The sequence below is a fragment of the Lissotriton vulgaris genome, chromosome 2_1 (genome assembly GCF_964263255.1).
Source record: "Lissotriton vulgaris chromosome 2_1, aLisVul1.2, whole genome shotgun sequence".
Classification (NCBI taxonomy): domain Eukaryota; kingdom Metazoa; phylum Chordata; class Amphibia; order Caudata; family Salamandridae; genus Lissotriton; species Lissotriton vulgaris.
The window spans coordinates 234,710,831-234,736,392 of record NC_141687.1 but is presented as its reverse complement, the minus strand read 5'-3'; the positions used below and the strand labels follow the sequence as shown (position 1 = coordinate 234,736,392).

Here is a 25,562-nt window from a genome sequence, read left to right as displayed (position 1 = left end):
TAGACCAAGTCATATATAAATTACAAGTGGGCTTTGTGAATTTACATTTTTGGTCACATTGAGACTTTCTTTTTCTTCCCTCAATTTGACTTATTCCACAATTTGACTCCTGTAGTTCCTGGCCTCCTTTTCAGATTCTTTTGGCTTGTATGGGACTAACATATAGTGCGAAAGAGAGAGTAGGTTGTTAATTGGAGATAAAACAGATGCGGGCAGTGGTGGGGCGGAAGGGGGGATGGTTTCCGCCATTGTCCCCGGCAGATGGCACATAGAGTTTTAAATTGCACCCTTGTGTGAGCATCATCCAAGGGAGGTCTTTCAGCTCTGTGCACCTAGACTCCTGATATTGTGATTGGATGGTTTGACTATGATGCTCGTTTGGGGCAAAAGGGAAAGTAGACTTGGGAGGCCTATTCTGGGGACCCGGACAAACCGTGGTTACTGAGTAGTATCCATGGTGGGGATGTACATTTGCCACTGGCATCTCATGGCGACCAGTGCTACTGCTGTCGAACACAATAACTAAAGTATTCCCTTTATGTACTTGACTCCAAACCCAAGCAGGAAGTGATCGTGCAGTAGAAACTGGTGAGGCGTGGCACAGTAAATAAAACACAATGAACTCAATGTTCAGACAGCTCTATAGCCAGGGTCACTGGAATGATGTGGCAGGGAGGGTCATTATGCGCGCAAGAAAACGCAAATTATGTGGCATTATGCGGCATATTTGTGATAGTATTACTTCATTATTTTGACATTTTTAAGCTTGTAAACACTGTCTGAACATTAGTTGCATCTCATTAGTAACCAGTTTAACAACTGAATATAGCAATAAGCTGACCAGTCAACCTTTGCAAAGGGCCTTCCTCTGCGCGGCAGCATGTGTTACTGCGTTTTTACTACCTTTTGAACCGTTTGAGCTACAAACAAATCTTTTTTTTGGTAAAATCTGCAGAAAATAGGGCAGATGATGATGGATTATGTGCAAATGCAGTAAATCTACAATTATGAGAAAATTGTCACGGTTGCACAATTGCAAAATTCCAGTAGCCCTGTCTGTAACTTCTAAGATGAATGCAACTAGTAAAAAGCGCAGTTCCAATTAATGTAGCTCATGACGATAATCTATGTCCAGTAGACACGGTCATAAGTGCTGGAAGTAGAGGTGGCAGGGGAGGTTCTACAGAACCCCCGAAATAACCATGCTGGAGCTCAGAAGGTAAATGAACAATAAAAATAGCTTTACATTTATTTTGTGTTTAACAGGCCCCATTTGCTGTGGACAGCCTATATCTTCTGGAAAAGTGCTGCTTATTCCTTTAACACGGAAACTGCTGTTCCCTTTGCCATCTCTGACTGCAAAAAGAGGATTTTGTAGAAGTGACCTAGGTGAGCAACTTGATGGGTATAGGAAGTGAAAGAAAGACTGTAGGATGTCATTGTGTTTTCTACCACACAGCAAATTTAAAATACATGTAAGTGAACTATACAGATTTCAAAATATATCCGCGATTAATAAAAAAACAAATGTAGCACTTGTTTGGGTAATTCTGAGGTAGGTTGGAAATAAAGGTTTAATAGGATCAAAACAAATTAGGATACTACTTGGTGATGTTCAAATTATAAATATTTGCTGAAACCTGATATCCACACATAATCGTTTGTGTGTTGTATTGTTTTATCAGTAAAACTTCATGTCTATGCACATTTTGAGTCAATTTCAACTGAGAGCGTGTTGTCTGTAAAGGACAGTACCCTACCACACCAGTGCGACCAAAATGCACCACCAGCTACATGCCTGACCCGTATCACTCCTGCTGAATGGGCGTGGCACATTTGTTACTCTTCTTCTGTGTGTGATGCTTGAATTTTTCACAATCACTGTGACTTCAGTAATATAATATTAATGGGAGCTCCATCACCCTGAAAATTGTTCCATTTCCCACAGGACACGTTTAGACCAGTTAAGAACACCCTAGACTCCCCGGTCTTACAAGGGGACGGAAGGCGTACTGTGTTAGTAACTACTATAACTTCTCCCAGTGGTACCAAACTGTAAGGGACAGTATCTGAAGATGTTGGTTGCAGTCAAGATCTCTGGTTGGCATGGTCACTCATGGAGCCAGGAGCTACTAGCTTAACCTGCAAAATGGTACTTTGTTAGCCACGAACCGAGACATAAAAGACAAGAACATAAAAAAAAGAAAACGCATCACCACATTTTGTTCATCCCTAAGCAGTTGTTCTTTATAAAGTTTGAGGTCCTGGGGGGTATAATTACCAATAGTGGTGGTGAGTGCCAGCTGAAAACTGCAATTATACAGTTAAACCCCCCTCCTGTACCAGATACACATAGTACTGCAGCCCCCCTCAAACGCTTTGTCACATAAGGGCACTGTTATGGGTGACGAACGTCTTTTTAATATTGGGTTTAGCTCCACCTTCTGTTCTCTTTGCACATCTTTCTGTTCAGATGGGTATGGTTGCCTGCTGTCAGAATGGCGTCACAGCGAGTTTTGGACCGAATGTGTTTTTGCTCTTTACCAATTGTTAATTCATATTTGGAAGTTCTGCAAAGAACTAAAAGTCACCAAGGCCACTTCAGTGTGATAAAACTTAAGAGAGACTTCAGGAATATGAAATTGATTCCGGCTGAATAAAGAGGCTGAACCTACACCTGGCCTCTTCGGCTGCTCACATGTGGCCTTTGGGTGGAGCTTAACCCTCAATAGAACGCCCGCGGTTAAGGCGTTAAAGCCTGTTTGAAGAGTTTGGTTCTTAGGATGTTCTCGACCTGTGTGTGCGTTTTGTTTTCCATTCAAAGATTGTGATTAAGACTGTTCCATAATTTCTGACCCTGGACCCCGGAGAGTCATGCTACCTATTTAAGTCTCTCAAAAGAATGTTACTTGATCAGTTGTGTTGACAAGGAGTGAAGGTTTCTGATGGGATTGTAGTGCACGCCAGATTTTGAAGGCAGGATCTTTGCCTCAGTATCCTTGATACCTTATGTATAGAGCTTTGCACATGATCCTAAATTTGACAGGGTGCCAGTAGGGGGTGTCCATCTCAAGACCAAGAAGGTGTCCCACAGTCTCTCACTTTAGGTAATGGTGTTAACTTTATCCTAGTGGGATTCTTGGCTTTACACCCACATACATGCTAGGTACACTTAGGTACATCTAGTTTGGGTCGCATAGTAGGAGTATGCATTTATTACTGTCCTGTATTTGATATACTTGCCTGTATTCATTGTTTTAGCAAGATCGTAGAAATCTACCATCCTTTTACTCTGTTAATGCTTATAATCATTTCTGTCTGTTATGTCTAATAGTTGTTTCAGCACACCTATTTTACACTAGAATGACGCAGATTCAATAAAAGCTTATTGAAAAACGTCCCCACCATTTATTCTGTGTATCTCTCTGAGATGAAGTGAGCACGAGTGATTGAGCGAGAAGTATCGCACTGTTTCCACGATTCTGAGGAATCAGGGCTGTCATGTACGATAGCTGTCAAGAATTATTCTCTCCTTGGTAAGAGGGGTTTTTAGTGGCACTGTGAGCGAGCTGGTATACAGGCTAACATACCCGGTGGGGGTATCTAGAATCAGCCCGGACACCAATCCTACAGTGTATGTTGTCTAAATGCACAGATCCTATAATATATAGGTTTATAGGGACTACACGATAGTACTATAAACTCCCTCACATCAACTTTTCCTACAGAATTTTGAGTATTAGGCATTTTCCTTAATTTTTTTTGTATAGTGTTACCCCCACCTGTTAGTTATGCTTATCAGTTTATGAAGTCCTTTGATTAATGTGTCCACTAAGGAAGCCATACAGGTTAAATAATGAGGTGCATCTACTAAACCTAGTAGGATTCATTGGACCTCAATGCAGCATGCATTAGAAATGTGTCGGTAACTCCTTTTTGTGCAAGCCAGTGACTGAGATGCTTCTTGAATTTGTGAGACCCCTTCCTTTATTTAGTTTGTTAGCGTATTAATGAGGTACACGTCTCATTGCAAGGCAGCAGGCAACACCCTGGTATAAGGTGTTTACAAGACTCATGGGATAAATACTGGAAACAGTCTAGCTCACTTCTTTGGAAGGCTTTTTGGTCCACATGGGCCAAAGTCATAGGCCATGTGCTTGATGCCTTCCAGTGGAATACAGTTCACAGTGTTAACAATGAAGTATTGCAGCACTATGCAATAAGTACCGCACTGATTTTACTGAATCTTGACTAATCAACGCCTCTTCTTTCAAACCCCCTCAGGAAAAGTTGGTCAAGTACATCAGTCGGCAACTACAATGCAAACTCCATGTGCCGGAGAATGAAAGGACGGCGGCACTCAACCGCTACCCAAGAGTCTGCGATTGGCTCTACACCATCGGGGTCGGAAAGGAGACTGTGAAGGCAAGTTATGAATAATAATATTAATTCTCAATGAAAAAAATTATGAACAGAGCTTTAATATTACATTAAATGAAGGACTAGAGAGCAGCTCCAACCACATGTTTTTACTGTAACACTGAAAGTATTTTTTGTAGGACCTTCAGGGTGATTATTTTTGCAAAAACCCAGCAAGGTGTGAAATGCACTGAGGCCATCCTCGGTAGTTGGCTTCATCACTTTGGAAATTAATTATAATAATATTTTTGAGTTTTATATAAGGCTAGCTAGACCTGAAGGTATCAGAGCGCTTTACATGTTGTGACATAAAGTGTACAAGAGGTACATGAGTGAATTATGAGGTACTGTCTGTAGACTGCCTTGCGACAAGGCTTATGTCCCTTTGAACCTAAGCAACATTAATGAAGATTTATTTTTAACCCCCCTATTGGTTGTGAGCGGTTGAAATATATACATTTTTAGCAGAATAGTTACACCTATTTCATAAGATAGATAATTATTCTGGGGTTTCTCGATATTTTGTATTCTGATTTCTACCTTTAATGCCTTACCGGTTGTGCATTGTGATAGGAGTGGTGATCCTTTTCCTCCATTGTCATCATGTTTTTGAAAGTGGAGGCCACTGATGGAGTGACTGCATGGTCACATTTGGTCACTTGGTGGTTTGGGGGAAGTTGGTTTCCGGATTCTAAAATGTGTAACCTCTGCCATGCCCATGCTGTACGTTTGAAACTTATTTTGTGGTGAAACATATATGGGTGCCTTAAAAATCCAAGACTGAAGTGATTAGTGATGTCTTAGCTTGACAGGTTAACCCTATTTTTATTACAACTGGACTGGCTCTGCTGCTTTTTGGCATGGTTCGCAATAAAGAAATGCCGCATACGTCCATACCACATGCATACTAGCAGCACTACATGAGGTTGTTGACAATATCCGCAAACATTCTATGATGGCGCCTGTAACACACACATCCAAGCAGGACAGAGCGATTTGCCAGAGAGGGCAGACTCCTTAGCAGTCTGTCCTGTTTTTCCTTCTTTCGGTTGCATTGGTGAAGGAGCCTTTGGCTTGTAGATCAGGTGGGACCACTCAGGACACTTTACTCTGAATGATAAACTCCTTTCTGAAGGGGTTCTCACCATCTGTTTGAGATATATATATATATATATATTTATATATATATATATATGTACTGGCTCTGCACCTCCAGCTCATATCTGGCGAACAGAATCCACGACGAGTCCCAGTTTTCAGGCAAATGTTGTTTATTTCACCAGTTACACAGCACAACGGTCTGACGCGTTTCGGGCATATGCCCTTGCTCATATATGTATGTATGTTCTGTTGGCGCCACTTGGGCTTGTATTGTGCAGTGGTATGACAGAGGTGTGTGCCGATTCCCACAATTTTTAAATGAGTACTCTAGACATTCCTTTGGGGAAGTTTAATCTCCCTCACTATATTGGGAACACACAGGTGGGTTCCCTGCATTACTACTTACTGTGGTGACCAGACCTGTATTGATCTTCGAAGAATGCTGGCTGTTTTATTTGAATATGCTCAGATAATGCCCTCCAGGTAGCAGCATGCGCCAGGTAACAGCATTTAGGAAAAGCGCGCAAGATGTAACTTGCAGGTTGAAAATGTACAGCTGCTCTTAGTCAACACATGAATAGCTATGAATCAATTTTGACAGTCAACTCACACAGGTTCTATTGGCTGAGCAACAAAAAAAAATCTTTTTATATACAATGCTGCCTAAATCAACAAGTGTAAACCTCCTAACATCCCCAAATATGAATGCGCCACATCTAGATTCCGCTCATTCCAACTGGAATCCCTCCCCCTGCAAAACAGAATGTGTCTCACTTCTGAAGCCCTGAAGAGCATTCTCTTCATGCCAGAAACCATAGAAATGTGCTATGTAATCAGACAGCTACCCCATGTGAATATGTACAAATATCTGTAACCCGTCGAGTGTTGCCCACCCTGCTGCCCAGTGGCACCTTCCATTTCCAGAAAACATATACCCACACCCTGGTTTATGTCGACCTTCTGTACTGCCTTACACTATTCCAGTGTCCTTCAATACAGCATTTCTGATCAAAATGTTATAAACAAATAATTAAACATAGGAGGCTTCAGCCAGGCCGGGATTGGCTTTCCCAAACGTCTTCTGATAACTCCTAGACAAGTTCCAAATATTTACATGCGACTCATTATGGTTAAGGCTCCGTGTTTTCCGTTTTTACTGATTTTCACAGATAAATACAAACAGAAAACATTCATTTTATTGTATGTTTTCATCTTTAAATGTGGATAAAAACTGAAAATGGGTTCTTTTTTGAATAATTCTAAATACTGTCTGCCATGACTGCCAGGTCAATAAATGTGTGGATTTACAGGTGAGACGGTTAAAAAAAGAAAGACATTTTAGTAAACAGGCTTAAACAGCAGTAGATATGCACAAGGTTGATACTAAAATTTGAATATTTTCATATAAGTGCACTGATTTATCTTCGGCCGGTGTTCACAGAACTAAAACGTGGCAGACATTCACACATGAGTGCATATTTATCAGTTGAATACATGTGGAAATACACTGATTTCAGCTTGATTTTCCACAAACCCCAAAATAAATATGGACAAATACAGATATAATGTGCAAAAAAGATGTATGGATAAATACAGATGGAAATGGCAAAAAACATAAATACCATAAAACTGGCATCCCTAATTATGATGTAGACTGGATTGAAGATGATTTCCTTTCTACCTTAAGCATCGGCCATTTGATAATTTTTGTGACTGGTGTAATGTTTTGTTTGTAATTCTTAATTTTGAGTGCATTAGCACTAGATGCATCCTAGTCCTTTTTCATTATTATTTTTGACCCTGCTGCACAGCAATCACATTACTATACATCATGGAAACAGATCATTGCCAAAGTCAGCAATGCTCATGCTGTACAGCAATAACTAAAAGCAGTGGCAGAGTCAATAGTATAAAAGGTGAGACCTATTGACTTTGCCAATGCTGATTAGGAGAGTATCCCTGTGATTCTGGGCAAATCAGTTAATCCCCACATGCCTGAAAAAGAAAAAAATATGACATTCGGCAAAAAATCCTATCACATGATGAAAACAATTGTGCTCATGTCCATGTCTTAGTGAAAATAAATTCGGACACAGATAACACCTGTTGTCACAATAAAAGCAGATGACTTCTGTTGTCACAATATACATCCATTTCCAAGGAGAAAGGGTAGGGTGACCAGGCGTCCCCGTTTTCCCAGGACGGTCCCTTTAGGTCGAGCAGACCTACCCTCAATGCGTGAGCATTGAAGGTGTCTGCTTCAGACCTATTGTGGCCCGTTAGTGAGAATGCTGGGGAATGAGGACACCAATCTGTTACGAGCTCGCAGTTTTCCCCGCGGGAGCGCGCGTCTGACCCGCGCTTGCGCAGATCAACTCACAGCCCCTGCTCGCACACAGCCAGCCCCCACCCCTCTGCATGCACGCATACACAGGCGCGCGTGCGCGCACACACACACACACACACACACACACACACAGGCGCGCGCATGCACACGCAGGCATACGACACACATACAGGCTCAATCACACACAGTCACGCATGCGCACACACAGTCACGCACGCGCGCACACACACACTCCCCCCCTCCCCTCCCAGGCATACACACAGGCACGCACGCACTTCACTTCAGCCCTGGGCCCCACTCACCGACTGCGCTCTTCCGGCGGGCTCCTCACGGCGCGGCGCGGCTTGTCTCCTCTTCTCAATCGGGCTCGCGGACCTCGGGAGGCGGGACTTCCGGTCGGCCGCGACCTGATTCGCCGGCCGGCCAAGAGCTTCCGGGTCGCCGCGGGCAGCGCGGCGGCACTCCGTAATATGAACTTGTTAATATTTGTAATTGTTCTAAAAGGAGTTTATTATTGTTTTATTAATAAAATGTAACATTTTCACATATAATTGGGCTCAGTCGTTCAGTCTGTGCACGACTGAGGTTTGAATAAGAGTGTTTATTGCGCCAGGTATTTCAAGTGTCACGGGGAGACAACACTGATTTTTTTTGCAATTAACCCTGTCCCCTTCGTTTGTAAGGATACCCCTCACATTTTGTGAACAGTACCTGGGAGAAATAAAACATTTGCTGGTGAAACAGCAGGAACCGAGCAGCACCAGCTCACTTCTAATGGTCCTGCATGCAATTGGAAGGAAGTTTAGGCAGCGACCCCCTCCCCCCTTCCCCCCCCCCCCCCCCCCCAAAAAGGGTTCAATCAAGATCCTGCAGACAATGAACAAACAATAGAATAGAAGATTCCAAGAAGGGGGCACAAAGTACACAAGCTTACATACATTCTCTCAACAAAATAATTGACTTGGTGGGAAAGGAGTAATAGAGAACTAATAACAAGCATTAGCAAAGCCGATAGGTCTCACCTTTAGGACCTTATAAGTGTTTACCCATGAAGCACATAATCCTGGTTGGTTCCATTTTAGCTTAATTTCTGAGTATGTGTAAGGTTTTATCAGGTCGAAATTGGAACGTGTGGAAGCTCGCCGCATTAGGAGCAGTGTCGGGTAGCTTGCAGTGGTGTAGGGGCAGCTAAGGGAAGATTGAAGAAGTGAGTCCCCGTAAGCAAAAATACAAAATCATTCCCAAAACGAAAATACAGATTCCTTGTAGAGTCCGAGGTACAGTCCCCCTTGTGTTCTTCTGATTAAGTGTTTTCCTCTCGTGTTTCCAAGTCAGAGGTGGGCACAAAATAGCTGCCTTCTCCCACCAGGGAGCTAGATTGACATCTCCTAGAGATTAGATCACTTGCAGGCAAGCCTATCCTCCCTGCTATTGGTCTCAGGCGGCACCTGAAAGAGAACAAAGGCAGCAGCCAGTGCCACATTTAACTTCACGTTGCGCCAGGCTGGAGCAGCAGAGAGCACCAGGGGCAGGCAGCCTCGAAGTGTTCGGAGAGCTGCCCCAGAAAAAACATGCGGAAAAAGGCATTTTTAGGGCTGTATGGATCCTCGGCTGGGGAATCCTGTAGTCCGCATAAGACCACCCCCCCCCCACAGACTTATTTCGTTATGCGGACTTGGAGGAGAAAGGGGGGGCTGGAGTAAAGTAAATAATTTTTTTATTCTATGTGCCCAAACCTAAACTTAAAGCCTCAATCAACTTAAAATAAGTCTGGGGTCTTCGACCACAAAAATGTTTTTTTAAAGAAGGCTTACTGATTGCAAAAATCTGCAGAGCGAGGTTCATGGTTTTGCCCAGGGTCACGGGGGAAGCGGCAGTCAGCGCCGTGCTTGCTCAGGCGATAACATCAGTCTGGGTGATAAAGAAGCCATCTTTACCTAAATTGAAGGCGCACTCGGCCTTTGCAGCGTTCCTGACCTTGAATGCCTAGGATTGTTTGGTCATCCAGTGTGCCCTCTATTGCTGGAGCAAACGTTTATTTTTCTTGCTAATCTTAAAATGTTATCTGCAGCCTCGGAGACCCTGGTTTCACCGGGGTTCTCTGGAGAACATTCCTTTCCAGAAAAATGCTCATCTGTCCGTGTCTTGTGATCTTTACAAAAATGTGGAAACGCCCTTGCCATAAATGTCACTTCGGTAACCACCTAACTTTTGCAAGACTACAGAACAAAACAAGCATTGGCAAAGCCAACAGGGTGTGCCTTTGAGACCTACCAATGCTTTTGTTAATGCTTTACAGAATGGGCATTGCAGACTTGCCATAAACTTGTAGTCATTCTGTATAGTGTGGCAAAAAATAATTTTTAAAAAGTGCTAATACACATTTTCAATTGTGCTTTAAAAAATATATATTTAGCCATGCAATCCCCATCCTCTCTCGAATCCCAGCCCCCCCCCCCCATGCTCCATCCTCACACCCACTACCCAAACATACAGTTCAGTGAGTTGGGGGGGGAACAAGGCAAAGCAGATGGAACAATTGCCACAAGAAAGAGGGGGAAGATAAGAGCATAGACACAGCAGTTCATGGCTTGTCCCGCGGCTCTTGAGTATTTACAATGTGAGGACCCCTGGGCTGACGCATTGGTTCTATGCTACCCTCTAGTGCTCACAAAATACAAAACATGTTGCATTACAAATGCTATAGGTGTCACATTTGCAAACGGTAAAAGTATTGGCATTGTAAATGACAAAGCTAATTATTTGGCTATTTTCAAAACAAACACATAAATAAAAAAAATGTCATTTACAATACCAATAGCTCAAACTTTCCTAATGCGAGACCTATTGCATTGCAAATGCTTGTTTTAACCAGCTGTCCCAGCAAATTTCAAGAAATTTAGCTCATGTCCTGGTTTTTAGAGAGGGTCGACTGAACACGGTGGGAGGTGTTTTTTACTTTTTACACAGCAGGGAAAGTTAGCAGTTGTTCCAAGAAAGCAATTTAATTAACAGGCAAACTACTGGGTTTTAAAATTACATTTTATGTATGTGCTTACTGCCTGTTCTGTAATTCTCTGCTGAGGAGCGATCTCATCGCTTAAAGTAAAATTGTAGTCCTTCTTCTATTTTTGTGAAATGTCCCAGTGTTTGGCTTTAAAATTCTGGTCACCCTAAAAAAGGGGCTTCTTTGAGGTTTGCTTGGCATAGTAAAACATCGCTGCAAATGGCAAGAGGTTCAACAAGAATGACAGGGATGAAGAAAAAATAAAAGTAGTGTCTCAAGCACAGTGGGATCAGTGGAGGAACAGCAATCGACTGAAGCAATCAGTACTTGGTTCATGCTCCGGCCGAAAAAAGAGGAAGTGAAGCCAGCATATGCTGGCTTATTAGAGGGCAGGAGATTACATGACAGTGAAGCCAACAAATGTTAAGCAATTGGTCGTATTCAAGACCCTTATTGTATACAATATGTCTTGCAAGCAAGAGCGCTTGCCGTACATGCCCTGTCACAGGTGAGACCTAAAACTGAGTTTCAGGAGAAAGTTAAAAGTGAGCTATGCGAATTAATGATTTCCATGCTTCAATAATTTTAAATGCCAGCCAAGGGGCAAAATTCTTACAAACTGTTTTAAAGGCAACTGTTCTCACGAAATCTTATATTGCATAGTCTATATAGGGAGTGTTCATTGTTAAAGACTTCTAAACCTTTTTCGTAAATGCATTCTCACATGTATTTTGACAGGACCTATTTGGCATGCGAGTAACATTTCATTTATACAAAGCATGTGTGTGCTTTGCAGTACTTGCGTATTTTCTACAAGAATGTTTCCACGCCTTTCCCCTACACAATGCACATGTGGAATCTTCTATTTGGCCCAGGTGTGTCCTCTGTTTGTACCCTCGGGTCTAAATGCAACATACTGGAAGGTGTGCAGTGCTGATGCATGGCCCTGGCATTGTTATGGCTGTCACACATTGTTCAAGTGTACGGATCTGACCTTTAGAAGCCCAGCTTCAATAAAAAAGGTTCTTAACTTTACCAGGGATTCATGTGATAGGGCTGATTTATTTACGTTCTTGAACTGCTGTGAAATGGATCAATGTTTTGTTTGTGATTTTCACTCACCTTCAAAGTGTTTGTTTCAAATATATAAATATAACCTGCAATACAAAAATATAATGTAATTGTGTATTTCAAAAATATATAAATGTGAAATAGAATTGTGTAATACAAAGATCCGAATCCCTACTTGATATACCGCTGTTGCTTAGTCTTCCAACAACCCCCCTAACGCACAGGGCTCCTTTGGGCTACACTTCCCCCACATTGACGGTTCATCTTTGTGTGGCACATTAAGTGGTTTATTACTAACAAGTGGGGGGGAGAGAGATATATCGAAATGGATTTGTTCTCCCTGGTCAAATGTACATAAACAAAAATAATCCACTCCTTGAGTGCAGAGCATATCCTCCAAATGTGGGGAACACCCTTGTTGTTTTTGGTCCCCCTCACACACCAACAGGCCCCTTGGTGTCATGCTTCATCATCGGGGTCATCGTACCCCTCTACGGGGTACAGCGTGCTGCGACCTACGGATACACAGGAGCACTTAAGGTGACTATGTGTGGTGTCGATGGGGTATTTTAAATGTGAGTGTATAGTGGGGTTTAGATCTAAGTGAGTGAAGTTTAAAAAGAACCTGGCCCGTGGGGTAAGAAAAATCTTTTAATGGGCCCCCAGGCTGGTGCTATGAAAATAGAGTGTGGGAGGTTAACAACGCAAACAATGTGCATTACCTCCTCTCTTTGTGCGTCAACATGTTTCGGTGATAACACCTTCTTCAGGACAGGGTCCACAAATCCCCACCTTACTCACGTTTCTCTATCTTATATCAGGATTTCTAATAAAAGTGAGATTTTAAAGTGCAGGTAATAATGTACCTAACTAAAAAAGGTCGCTTATTGGTCGACCTGTTGAGAGAAATAGACAAAAAAAATTTGTGGTGGTCTACTTTTCAAAACCATAGGTTACGGTGACCAGTGGTTACAGGTGACATGATAGCGGTAAAAGTATCAGACTATAGGTGTCCATTGTGCCTATAGTGGAAAAAAGGACAAACTAGACTCACTAACATATAACATAAAACACACACTTTTTCTTTGTGAATTCGGCATTTTAGCAATATTTAGAACATTGCACCCTTAGTGGTTAGGGGTTGTTAAATATAATGTTTGGTGCTCCTGTGAAGAAAAAAGACACTACATGCCCCTATACACTGGTAACATGCTGTTTTGTAGGGTTAGAAATGCCTCATGAGCCCAACGTCAGGGTCCCTTTTCTAATTAGCACCTGTCAAACCAATGGAGTTTCAGAGTCTCATTTTTACTTACATTGGCGTCGTGGAGATAATGCTGCTCTCTATCTTTTTTACTCACGATATCAGCGAGGAAATCGTGAGTAAAGCTTAAATTAAATTAAAGCTTAATTAAAACTTCTCTGCTCCTGTCAGCGCCTCATCAGTGTTCTGATGGAAGCTTGCACTGCTGCTAATGCCTCTGTTATGTACCCTCTTGGGTGCACTTTTCATGTAATATATGGGGAAAACTTTAAAATAGCAGTAGAGACATGATAGTCAGTCTTAAGTGCCTTCACTCTAGGCACCCCTATCTCCTAGCGTGTCTTCATTCCAAGCAACCCTTACTCCTAGCATGCCTTCACTCTGAGCACCCCTAACTTCTTGCATGCCTTCACTCTGAGCACCCCTAACTTCTTGCATGCCTTCACTCCAAGCACCCTAAATTCCTAGCATGCCTTCACTCCAAGAACCCCTAACTCCTAGCATTCCTTCACTCCGAGCAACCCTAACTGCTAGCATTCCTTCACTCCAAGCACCCCTAAATCCTAGCGTGCATTCACTCCAATCACCACTAAGTGCTAGCTTGCCTTCACTCCAAGCACCCCTAACTGCTAGCATTCCTTCACTACAAGCAACCGTAACTCCTAGCGTGCCTTCACTCTGAGCACCCCTAACTTCTTGCATGCCTTCACTCCAAGCACCCCTAATTCCTAGCATGCCTTCACTCCAAGCACCTCTAATTCCTAGCGTGCCTTCACTACAAGCACCCCTTACTGCTAGCGTGCCTTCACTCCAAGCACCTCTAACTCCTTAATTGCCTTCACTCCGAGCACCTCTAACTCTTAGCGTGCCTTCACTCGAGCACTCCAAACTCCTTGCATATCTTCATTTCGAGTACCCTTAACTCCTACGTTCCTTCACTTCAAGCACCCCTAACTCCTTGTATGCCTTCACTCTGACCACCTCTAACTCCTTGCATGCCTTCACTCCAAGCACCCCTTAATCCTAGCATGCCTTCACTCCAAGCACCCCTAATTCCTAGCATGCCTTCACTCCAAGCACCTCTAATTCCTAGCGTGCCTTCACTACAAGCACCCCTAACTGCTAGCATTCCTTCACTACAAGCAACCGTAACTCCTAGCGTGCCTTCACTCTGAGCACCCCTAACTTCTTGCATGCCTTCACTCCAAGCACCCCTAATTCCTAGCATGCCTTCACTCCAAGCACCTCTAATTCCTAGCATTCCTTCACTCCAAGCACCCCTAACTCCTAGCATTCCTTCACTCCGAGCAACCCTAACTGCTAGCATTCCTTCACTCCAAGCACCCCTAAATCCTAGCGTGCATTCACTCCAATCACCACTAAGTGCTAGCTTGCCTTCACTCCAAGCACCCCTAACTGCTAGCATTCCTTCACTACAAGCAACCGTAACTCCTAGCGTGCCTTCACTCTGAGCACCCCTAACTTCTTGCATGCCTTCACTCCAAGCACCCCTAATTCCTAGCATGCCTTCACTCCAAGCACCTCTAATTCCTAGCGTGCCTTCACTACAAGCACCCCTAACTGCTAGCGTGCCTTCACTCCAAGCACCTCTAACTCCTTAATTGCCTTCACTCCGAGCACCTCTAACTCCTAGCGTGCCTTCACTCTGAGCACCCCTAACTTCTTGCATGCCTTCACTCCAAGCACCCCTAACTCCTAGCATTCCTTCACTCCAAGCACCCCTAACTCCTAGCATTCCTTCACTCCGAGCAACCCTAACTGCTAGCATTCCTTCACTCCAAGCACCCCTAAATCCTAGCGTGCATTCACTCCAATCACCACTAAGTGCTAGCTTGCCTTCACTCCAAGCACCCCTAACTGCTAGCATTCCTTCACTACAAGCAACCGTAACTCCTAGCGTGCCTTCACTCTGAGCACCCCTAACTTCTTGCATGCCTTCACTCCAAGCACCCCTAATTCCTAGCATGCCTTCACTCCAAGCACCTCTAATTCCTAGCGTGCCTTCACTACAAGCACCCCTTACTGCTAGCGTGCCTTCACTCCAAGCACCTCTAACTCCTTAATTGCCTTCACTCCGAGCACCTCTAACTCTTAGCGTGCCTTCACTCGAGCACTCCAAACTCCTTGCATATCTTCATTTCGAGTACCCTTAACTCCTACGTTCCTTCACTTCAAGCACCCCTAACTCCTTGTATGCCTTCACTCTGACCACCTCTAGCTCCTTGCATGCCTTCACTCCAAGCACCCCTTAATCCTAGCATGCCTACACTCAAGCACCCCTAACTCCTAACATGCCTTAATTCCGTCTAACCCTAACTTCTTGCATGCCTTCACTCCAAGCAACCCTAATTCCTTGCGTGCCTTTCCTACAAGCACCCCTAACTGCTAGCATTCCTTCCCTCCAAGCACCCCTAACTCCTAGCGTGCATTCACTCCAAGCAACCCTAACTTCTTGCATGCCTTCACTCCAAGCACCCCTAACTCTTAGCGTGCTTTCATTACAAGCACCCCTAACTGCTAGCATTCCTTCACTCCAAGCACCCCTAACTCCTTAATTGCCTTCACTCCGAGCACCTCTAACTCTTAGCGTGCCTTCACTCGAGCACCCTAAACTCCTTGTATGCCTTCACTCTGACCACCTCTAACTCTTTGCACGCCTTCACTCCAAGCACCCCTAACTCCTAGTGTGCCTACACTCAAGCACCCCTAACTCCTAGCATGCCTTCACACTGAGCACCCCAACTTCTAAATTGCCTTTACTCTGATCAGTGAGCACCTCTAACACCTAGCGTGCCTTCACTCCGAGCACCCCTAACTCTTTGCATGCCTTCTATCGGAGCAACCATCACTCTTTGCATGCCTTCACTCCGAGCACCCCTAACTCCTAGCATGCCTTCACACTGAGCACCCCTAGCGCGTTGCATACCTTCACTCGAGCACCCCTAACTCTTTGCATGCCTTTACACTGACCACCCCTAACTCCTTAATTGCCTTCACTCCGAGCACCTCTAACTCCTAGCATGCCTTCACTCCGAGCACCCCTAACTCCTAGCATGTCTTCACACCGAGCAAACCTAACTCTTTGCATACCTTCACTCGAGCACCCCTAACTCTTTGCATGCCTTTACACTGACCACCCCTAACTCCTTAATTGCCTTCACTCCAAGTACCCCTAAATCCTTGCATGCCTTCACTCCGAGCACCCATAACTCCTAGCGTGCCTTCACTCTGAGCACCCCTAACTCTTTGCATGACTTCCCTCCGAGCACCCCGACCTCCTTGCATGCCTTTACTCTGAGGACCCCTCACTCCTAGCGTGCCTTCACTCCGAGCAATCCTAACTTCTACCGTGCCTTCACTCTAGGCACCCGGAACACCTAGTGTTTCTTTACTCCGAACACCCCGAACTCTTTGCATGCCTAAATTCCAAGCACCCCTACCTCCTAGCATGCCTTCACTCCAAGCTCCCCTAACTACTGGCGTCCCTTCACTCTGAGCACCCCTAACTCTTAGCATGTCTTTGCTCCAAGCACCCCTAACTTCTAGCACACCTTCACTCCGAGCACCTCTAACTTCTATTGTGCCTAAATTCAAAGCACCCCTAACTTGTTGCGTGCCTTCACTCCAAGCACCCCTAACTTGTAGTTTGCCTTCACTCCCAGCACCCCTAACTGTTTGCATACCTTCACTCCCAGCACCCCTAACTCGTAGTTTGCCTTTACTCCTAGCACCCTTAACTCCTAGCGTGCCTTCACTCCAAGCACCCCTAACTCTTAGCGTGCTTTCTCTCAAACACCCCTAACTTCTTGCGTGCCTTCACTCCAAGCACCCCTAACTCCTTGGATGTTTTTGCTCCAAGCACCCCTAACTCCTAGCATGCCTTCACTCCAAGCACCCCTAACTCCTATTGTGCCTTCACTCCCAGCACCCCTAACTCCTAGTGTGCCTTCACTCCAAGAACCCCTAACTGTTTGCGTGCCTTCACTCCCAGCACCCCTAACTCCTAGCGTGCCTTCACTCCAAGCACCCCTAACTGTTTTCATGCTGCAACAGCAATGTTCAACATTGACTGTTAAACATTTTGGCAGTGATGCCATTTGGAGGAGAGGGACAAACATTTTTTTATGAAAGGGGCCTCGGTATAAAATTACTGAAGACAACTGTCTGAAACCAGGGCTCTGATGGAAGACTTGAATGTTAGTGATAGATACTGAGTGTGAATGTTGATTGGCTCCATCTGTTATTCAGTAAATATGCCAATTGCCGAAAATGGGAAACATATTCTGTTATTCAAATATGAAAGTCCCACTTTCTTTGGAAGGTCTGCAGACCAGTCGCCATCTTGAACTGTTACTTAGCATCAGTATCTAGTATTGGTACACGAACGTCGAATCCGCAAAAGATATTTAGAGCCTGGTTATGACATTGGGGGTCCGACCTCCGAACTGCCATTGCGGCAGTTGGGAGTGCACTGCCAACCTGGCAGCATGGCGACCGCTGCATTCCAAGTTAACTGATGGGCTGGCAGTTTCGTGGCGCTGGTGTCAAGGTGGCGGCATGCTTTGGCTCGGATTGGTGTCGTTACAACGCAGGCTATTACACCGCCTGCTGTTACAACGCGGTTTTTACATCGCATACCATTACAACGCATAGTGCTTTTAAGCGCTGGATAGTGAATTATTTAATTTACTATTCCAACTCCAGTCCCCGTGGATAGTAGGGAAGGTGTTGGATAGTAAATTAAATATATTCCCTATCCTAGAGCGTCCCCCAGCGCAATGCGTTGTAATGGTTTGCGTTGTAATGAATGCGTTGTAAGTGATGTTCCCCTTTGGCTCAGAGAGCCTACAGCACATGCCGCCGCCGTGGCACTGCCTCTTGCACACCAGTGCACTGTGTACCATGCACCATGCAGTACAAGAAGAAGGGGGTTCACCACTGGGTGTTATATTAAAGCACAAGACCTGCTGCTTCCCTTTTTCTCTGCATTGTGGGCTCTTGAGAGTCCAAATTGCGCTAATCGGTTTTCTGACAGGAAATCGAGGGCTAATTCGGCTCAGAACACTTTCCATTGATCCTGGATCCATCTTGTATACAAGCCTCTCTGCCGTCTTGACGCGTCAGCTGCAGTGACGGCTTCAAGCTTCTCTCCTTGCAGAACGTTATGGCATCTGGCATGTGTTTATTATCAGCCCAAGTTCTGAAGATTGGGTTGAAATAATGCATGCATAAACGTTTCATGGAACTCCCTGTCCCTTGGCTCCAGACTTGAAAGTAATCTCTTGTATTTCCATGCAGCCTTAAAAACTGGCTGTTCTCTGCAGAATTTTTGTCTGTCTGCGTCTGATTACTGTTCGACAGGGCTCTGGTACCTGCAGGAGTGGAAGAGCGCTAGATGCACGAGTCTGCAAATCAAAGCACTGAGAAAGGGTTCAAGCAACTGGGGTTGTGCATGACCTGTAAAACCCAACTGCCTTAGTATAAATCATATCTGCCCTAGTACAAAACCCATCATACCTAGTGCAAAACCCATCTTCCCTAGTGCAAAACCCATCTGCCCTAGTACAAAACCCATCTTCACTAGTATAAAACCCATCTGCCCTGGTATCTGCCCTGGTACAAAACCCATCTTCCCTGGTACAAAACACATCTTTCCTGGTCCAAAACCCATCTGCCCTGGTACAAAACCCATCTGCCTTAGTACAAAACCAATCTGCCCTAGTAAACTCCTTTGGCCCCTAGATAAGTATGAAGTGACGTGTTGAGTATCATCCCTGGGGTCTGGTTGGAAGCGCCTGCACCCTCCAATAGGGCAGTGTGTCTGGCAGTACTCTCTCCAGCATCAGTAGATCCCGCACTAAGCGACTTGTCGTTTCACAGATTTACTTTGCTAATATTTATATTTGAAGCTGTTATTTGAGCATTATCCTTGTAGTGTTTGACTCAATCTGATTTTATATATTTAATGAAATAATGAAGAGAGACTACAAGGATGACACATTTCAGAGAGCCTTTGTTGGACCAAATAGAGCAATAGCGTTGCAGCGTGCCAGCTTACGTGCCCACGAGTCACGCATTAGAGACCTCTGGGGCCTTGGCAATCCCAATACAGTTGCTGCACTCGTTATGTGAGTTCAAAAAAATGTGGATGCAGAGAATTTGTAGAAGTCACTGCAGTTAAAACAATGTCTTCTAATCTTCGACAAGAGCTCTCCAGCCTCTTCTAGAAGGAGCTCTACTTCCGACCAGTGAAAATCATCCCCAGCTACTCATGGACATTATCACTGGTGCAGTAATGACCAGATCCATTAGGGTTGCACTAGTGATCACCCCATCGAGGACTACTAGGAGTGGCACCCTATTGCATCAAGGGGGATTAACAACAGTGGTGTCAGGAAAATGTTTCTTAATATGAAATGCGGCCAGGTGACTAGTGACGCAACAATCAGAGCAGCGAAGACCATCTGGCAAAGACAAGGAAGCAATAAGGCTCCCAAATTCAAGATAAATTGCTACTCAAATGTTAGATCGAAATATGTTTTAAAGCATAATTGTTTTGCCTTCAAACATCATTTGAACCCTAGAAAGTGGTAACGTGATTCCAAAGGCTTAGAAGCTACGACAGAGGTCTCTCTTTAATGCCTTAACCGCGTCGGCAATTCTGACGCTGTGCGGGTGTTCTAATGAGTGGGCGGGGCTGCGACGGCCCTTGGCCGTTCGCAGCACTGGGGAGGGAGTGCTCCTGTCGGCTGTTGGCCGACGGGAGCACGGAACAGGTTAAGGCTTTGCCACTTAACTGTTATTGAAGTTCTGTTGTCATTTGTAGTGCACACTGCTACCGCTAGTGTGGCCTAGAAGTGTGTGTCACCCTGCCCTTGGAGCGTGGCATGAACTCATGGACCAGAATGGTGATGGTTGGTTGGTGTGACCTTCACCTTGAGTAGGAGGACCTGTGTAGCAAGTCAAGTGGGAGCAAGGTTGCCGAATGATTGGAAAGTGGGGTGCCTAGGCCAGTAATACGTAGCCTAACCTAGGATATGGGTGTGGGAGGCTGGCAGAGCACTGTGTGAGACTGAGTGTTGACACAGGATAGAGGTAAGTGTATAAATGTGGGTGCCATCCATGCATGATGGTCAAGGCTGTACTTTTCGCGCCAAGAAGGAGGTGTAGGTGACCTGTTGTGCCACGATATAGCACCTAGACAGGTAGCGGACGGACGCATGCAACACTACAAAAGGACAAAGAAGAGCACCCAGATGCAGAGTAAAGCAGTGTACCGGTAACTAGCCGATGCAAGTTACCTAGGAAAGAATAGGTAAGAACAGGGCTTTAAGTGTAATGAAAAAAAAAATATGGGGGGACTCTCAAAGGGGCAAGGCCGATGCAATGAAGGGCGTGGCTTTAAAGACGCTAGCTAAAAATCTGTGCTTAGCATAGTGTGCCGCCTGACTGGTATTTTGCTGCTTCTGTCATTACAGTCAGATATATAATACAACAAGTCACATTGCATCTTCGACTAGTCAGCTATTGGCTGTGCCAATAGTTGTTAGTTGTGTAAGATAAATAAGCAACAACTAAGGCTTAGTTGTATAGAATATTGAAAATGCTTCAGTTCTGAAATGATGAGACTGAAAGAACTATAACCAGTCACTCTGAAGTTGCTTCACAGGCAGTGAAGGGTGGAACTGCTGCAGAGCTGAGATATTTGTTTCCACCCTGAGGACAAAAATGGAGAGCCCGATTGGGACCCGTCTCAGGACCTGCTTTTTAGAGCTGCCGGTGTGAGCGCCGGCAGGACCCGGCCCACTTAAAGCCCTTGGAAAAAATGTATGAAGGTAGGTGCCAGGCAATATGTAAAGGTAGCACACCAATACAAATGAGGGCTACTGTTGCCTAATAACTAGGGCAAAAGCTGTCACACATGACATAGGCCTGTTGTCAGTCATATGATCAGCAAAAACTGTTCACCTTTGTAGCCGCTTGACTCCCTTGACATGCGTTTATTTAAATTAATAATAATAAAAAGCCCTGGAGGGGTTGGCTTTCTATCAACACCCGCAGTCCACCTCTCCTGCAGGGACAACCCGGTACCATATAGTCCAGGGGTCACTCGCGACTTCAGCGGCAGCCATGATGGAAAGGGAACAAACACAGAGCAGGAGTTGGCAAGATAAACAACTGGGGAGACGGAAGCATGATCAGGTGCGTGGGAGCCATGATGGAAAGGGAACAACCACAGAGCAGGAGATGGCACTATAAACAACTGGGAGAAAGAATGGGGGTCACGCTAGGCAGAAAGGCTGAAAATGTAGGAACAAGTAGTTCTGAGGAAAAAAGAAATAATACGGGCAGGTCAGCCATAAGGTGAGACAGCACCCAGGGACATCTTAAGGAATTTGGGGGCCCTGGGCCGAACGTATTTTGGGGGCCCCTGTTCAGAACAGCTTTGAATTCATGGTCCAGTTTCATCTCTTTCATTCCCTTTTTAGCCAGGTCACTGACAGTACACAGACACACTAGTCCGAATTATAAATGTGTTCACTTCTAATAAATGTGTTCACATCTAATATTCATGGATTGAAATGTGTGTTTTTCAATATAGCAACACAGCAGCAGCTCATTAATATTACTGTAAATAATCTCTGTTACACCCTCCTATTGCTCAAATGTTAGGTCCTGTTCTGATTTAAAAGAAACTTTTTTATGAATGTTGCATGAACCATTAACACAAAATTCCTCTGCAAAATGTTTGTTATAAATGCTGACATCACGCACATTAAAACAAATTAAAGAAAAACTGTATTTAAAACGATATGTTTAAGAATTATTCAAGGTCATCAGGACAAGACTCTCTGCAGAACACAGATGGCTCTATCAGGGGGCCTCGAAAGGCTGGGGCCCTGGGCCAGGGCCCATTTTGCCCATGCCTTAAAATGTCTCTGACAGCACCTACACAGGGAGATAAGAACTGAGGAACTCTTTGCACTATTACAGCCCACCCTTCCCCTTAGTCCTACAAAACAATGCTACGGATATTCACACCCACTTGACCATAGCACCCAGATGTCAGCTGCAGGTGCGCAACCACATGAGCCATCTCATCAGCAGCGGCCCAGAGGGAGTCGGTAGAAGCGGTGCATTGTACACCCTGGAGGAATTCATGTTTACTATGATGTCCAGGTCTGCAGGCCGTGCACAGCGCTGAACCTCGGATGAATGAATGAATGTTTACTTTGTGGACCAACCCTGCAGGCCGTGCACGGCGCTTGAAGCTCCAATGTGTGTGAGCCCGGGTCGCGGCCTCCCTCCCTGGCCCTCTCGATGCTCTGGGACGAGGGGATTATACATACCCCTGCGGCCCCCGCTCCCTGCCAAGGGGCTGTGCTGAGCCGCTGCGCGCGTCACTGTGCATGGGTGCCCGCATACCCCGGGCATAAGTCACCGTGCCGGGAAAGCACCGCGCTCCCCGCCCCGGCCCGCGTGGCCGAATTAACCTCCGGCGGCAAATATGTGCTGACTCGGCCCTCCGCCCCAGCCTATTTTCGTCCGGTGCCGAGCCCCAGCGCGGGCTCCGAGCGCGCCAGTCTGCCAGCTGCTGCCCGGCTGCCAGCATGTGAGGACGGCCCTCGTCCGCAGCGGGAAGCATCCTAGCGCCATCATGCAGGCTTTCCTGCGCTGGGCATCAGCGAGAGGCCAGGGCGACCTGGACACGGACCCGCCGGTGAAGCTGCAGAGAGTGCGCGGCCTGTTCTGCGTCGAGCTCGCCGCGGTCTCCGAGGTATGTACTCTCAAATGTGCTGTTTCAGGGTAGCGCTTACTAGCCCTTAAACTCTTTCCAAGCACTAATACGTTTGGTAGATTATGCAAGGGAAGCTCTCGGAGATCTATCTAATGTGGTGCCCAGGACTGATGGTCGAGTAGCTGAGAATCCTGGTGTCACGATTCGCCGCATTCACACCTACTACTAAATCCCTGAAGCGACCGCATCCTCTTTGATGGCTCATTAAGTGCGGTTTCATGTCGGGGTCGAAGGGCGTGGATGTGAGATACTTTGTGCACATTGACCGAGGAGACATTTCTAGAAAGCATTTTCAGAACTTAAAATACGTTCATTTAGCAGAAAGGGAACTGAAGCTCGTTGAGATATCTCTGCCCAGGATCACACTGTTGCTTTCTGTGTTGCACCACGGGGGATTGAGGCCGTCTGGGAGTTCGTGCACTCCTCTGTTGACATAGGATTGCTCAATGTTGGTTTATGCGGGGAGGGGGCGGGGCAGGAGTGAGTGGTGCAGTGTTATGCAACTAGCCCCTAGATTACATTTCTAGACAGCACACGTCGAAATTGAAAGGGGATGACGTTTTTGTGTTACACTCTATCGCAGTCGCATGCTTTGCAGATGTTTGGGCTTTAACTGTTGTAAACATACCGGCTGAAAAAAATGCGTTACTGATTTCAGACTAATTGAACGCAGCATGTATTTCTGAAGGCATATTGAACCAATACATGCGTTTTGCATCTTCTGTATGGGGGTTGTTGTAGCCTAGAATTGTCTATTGGCTCTTTTTTTTGTTGCAGTTTTATATAGCACTAACTTGACCCGAAGGTATTGGAGCGCTTTACACGAGTACCAGTTACATTACACAAGGATACATTCATTTTTTGGTAGGCACGGGGAGGTTAAGTGATTTGCCCAACACAGAGCCTCGAACCAGGTTCCCCAGCCGTTAGGCCACACCCCAAATAACCATTAAAGAATATAATCTATTACTATACTGAATAGTACTCCTTTTAGATATCAGAGGTCGAAGGGGGCGGGATCGGAGGGGCACAACGAACCCAAATCTTTTTAATATATGAAAAACAGTTCCCCAACTTTTTGGGCAAAGACCATCCCGGGAAGGTTAGTTCAGTTAATTAAATGCTTCAGCTGAAGTATCAGGCAAGGGAGTCTCCTGTGTTGTGAAACTGAAGGCAGGCAGACAGCTGACCAATAAACAAGCCCTCTTGCTGGGGCGCCTGCTTGCCTGTAAGAAATGTAAATGTGCACAACTGGTTAATCTGAAAATGTAAAGGGTGCCTGGAAGCTGATAGTGGCTTTTATTTATTGATAGAATCACTTGAAACTTTGTGATGACAAAGATTTATTCTTCTTAAGTGGTAAAGCAAGGGAGTTACCATCTGAACTGTGAAGTTAATTGTTTTAAGGGACAATTATAGTTTTAAAAAATGCACTACCTACATTCTGGATATCACTACATCCTATATTTTGGAAGCACCATTTGATCTTAAACATTTTTTCGCATGTTGCAGCAGTCTGTTTTGTACTGACTGTAGTGCAAGTTTAAAATAATGACTTGCATATTCACAGTGCTTTTTGTCTAAGGCTAAGACTTCGCAGCACTTAAAATACATAAGTCACTCTTCTCCACTGCACCAACCAAGAATCAATTCTGCAGCTCACTGGTTACACACACACAACTCTGCGGTGAAAGACCAAAAAACGTAAAGAATATTTTTTGCCACCCTGTTGACTCCATCTCCATGCTCACTGATCCCACCCCCAATTGTATGCAGCATAACCGTCACCCTACTTTTTTTTAATGCACTTCGACCGCTGTCACAGAAGGGTGACAGGACTTTTTTGTATGCAGTTTGAACGCTATCACAGAGGGATAACAGACCAAGACAGGGATTTGAACTTATACTTGCAGAATCTCCACTTAAAATGAAGGGGAGGATTGGGGGGAGGGGGGGACATACCACCACACTGCCATATCCTCTTTTTATTTTGTTACCCTTGGTGGACTTAAAATCCTTGCTGTACATCTGTTCCACAAATCCAACTTGTATCTGCCCTTTGATAACGCCATTCAAAAGTTTCTCTTCTAATCCGAAACCTTTCCTTTTTTGACCTCCAAAACATTTGCTGGTTACTTTCTTTATAAACCACAAGTATGCTTAAAAATGAAATCTTTAATTTCAAATGGATTTAGGATTGTCCAAAATTGGTTCCAGAAGGACGGGCTACCATGCCAAAAATTCAGGATAACCACTATGTATTTGATTCCTCTTATGAGTCTTTATGTGTAAATTTACCTAATGTATATTTCCTGAACATCTGTCCCATAAGAGACCTTTGTGGGCCTGTGTTGGATAGACCTGAGGGGATGGACGTTAAAAAGTGGTTTTCACAGCACTTTGTACGGGACATTGTGAAGTAAGGTGGGTTGCAGTACTCTTTTGGGTGGGATTGGAGTTAGATGGTGTTCACTGTTGTCCTGTGGCTGGATGACTGTAGCATAGCTTTAGCTATTCCCTCCTCCGTGGCAGT

General features: G+C 45.0%; 1 protein-coding gene across 1 annotated transcript in view; it reads left to right on the top strand.

Moving 5' to 3' along the window:
* Positions 1-25,562, top strand: part of KSR1 (kinase suppressor of ras 1) — a 588,594-nt gene that overhangs the window by 245,069 nt on the left and 317,963 nt on the right. Inside the window, 1 exon segment of the mRNA XM_086954818.1 lies at positions 4,285-4,425. Coding sequence (XP_086810944.1) covers positions 4,285-4,425 — 141 coding nt within the window.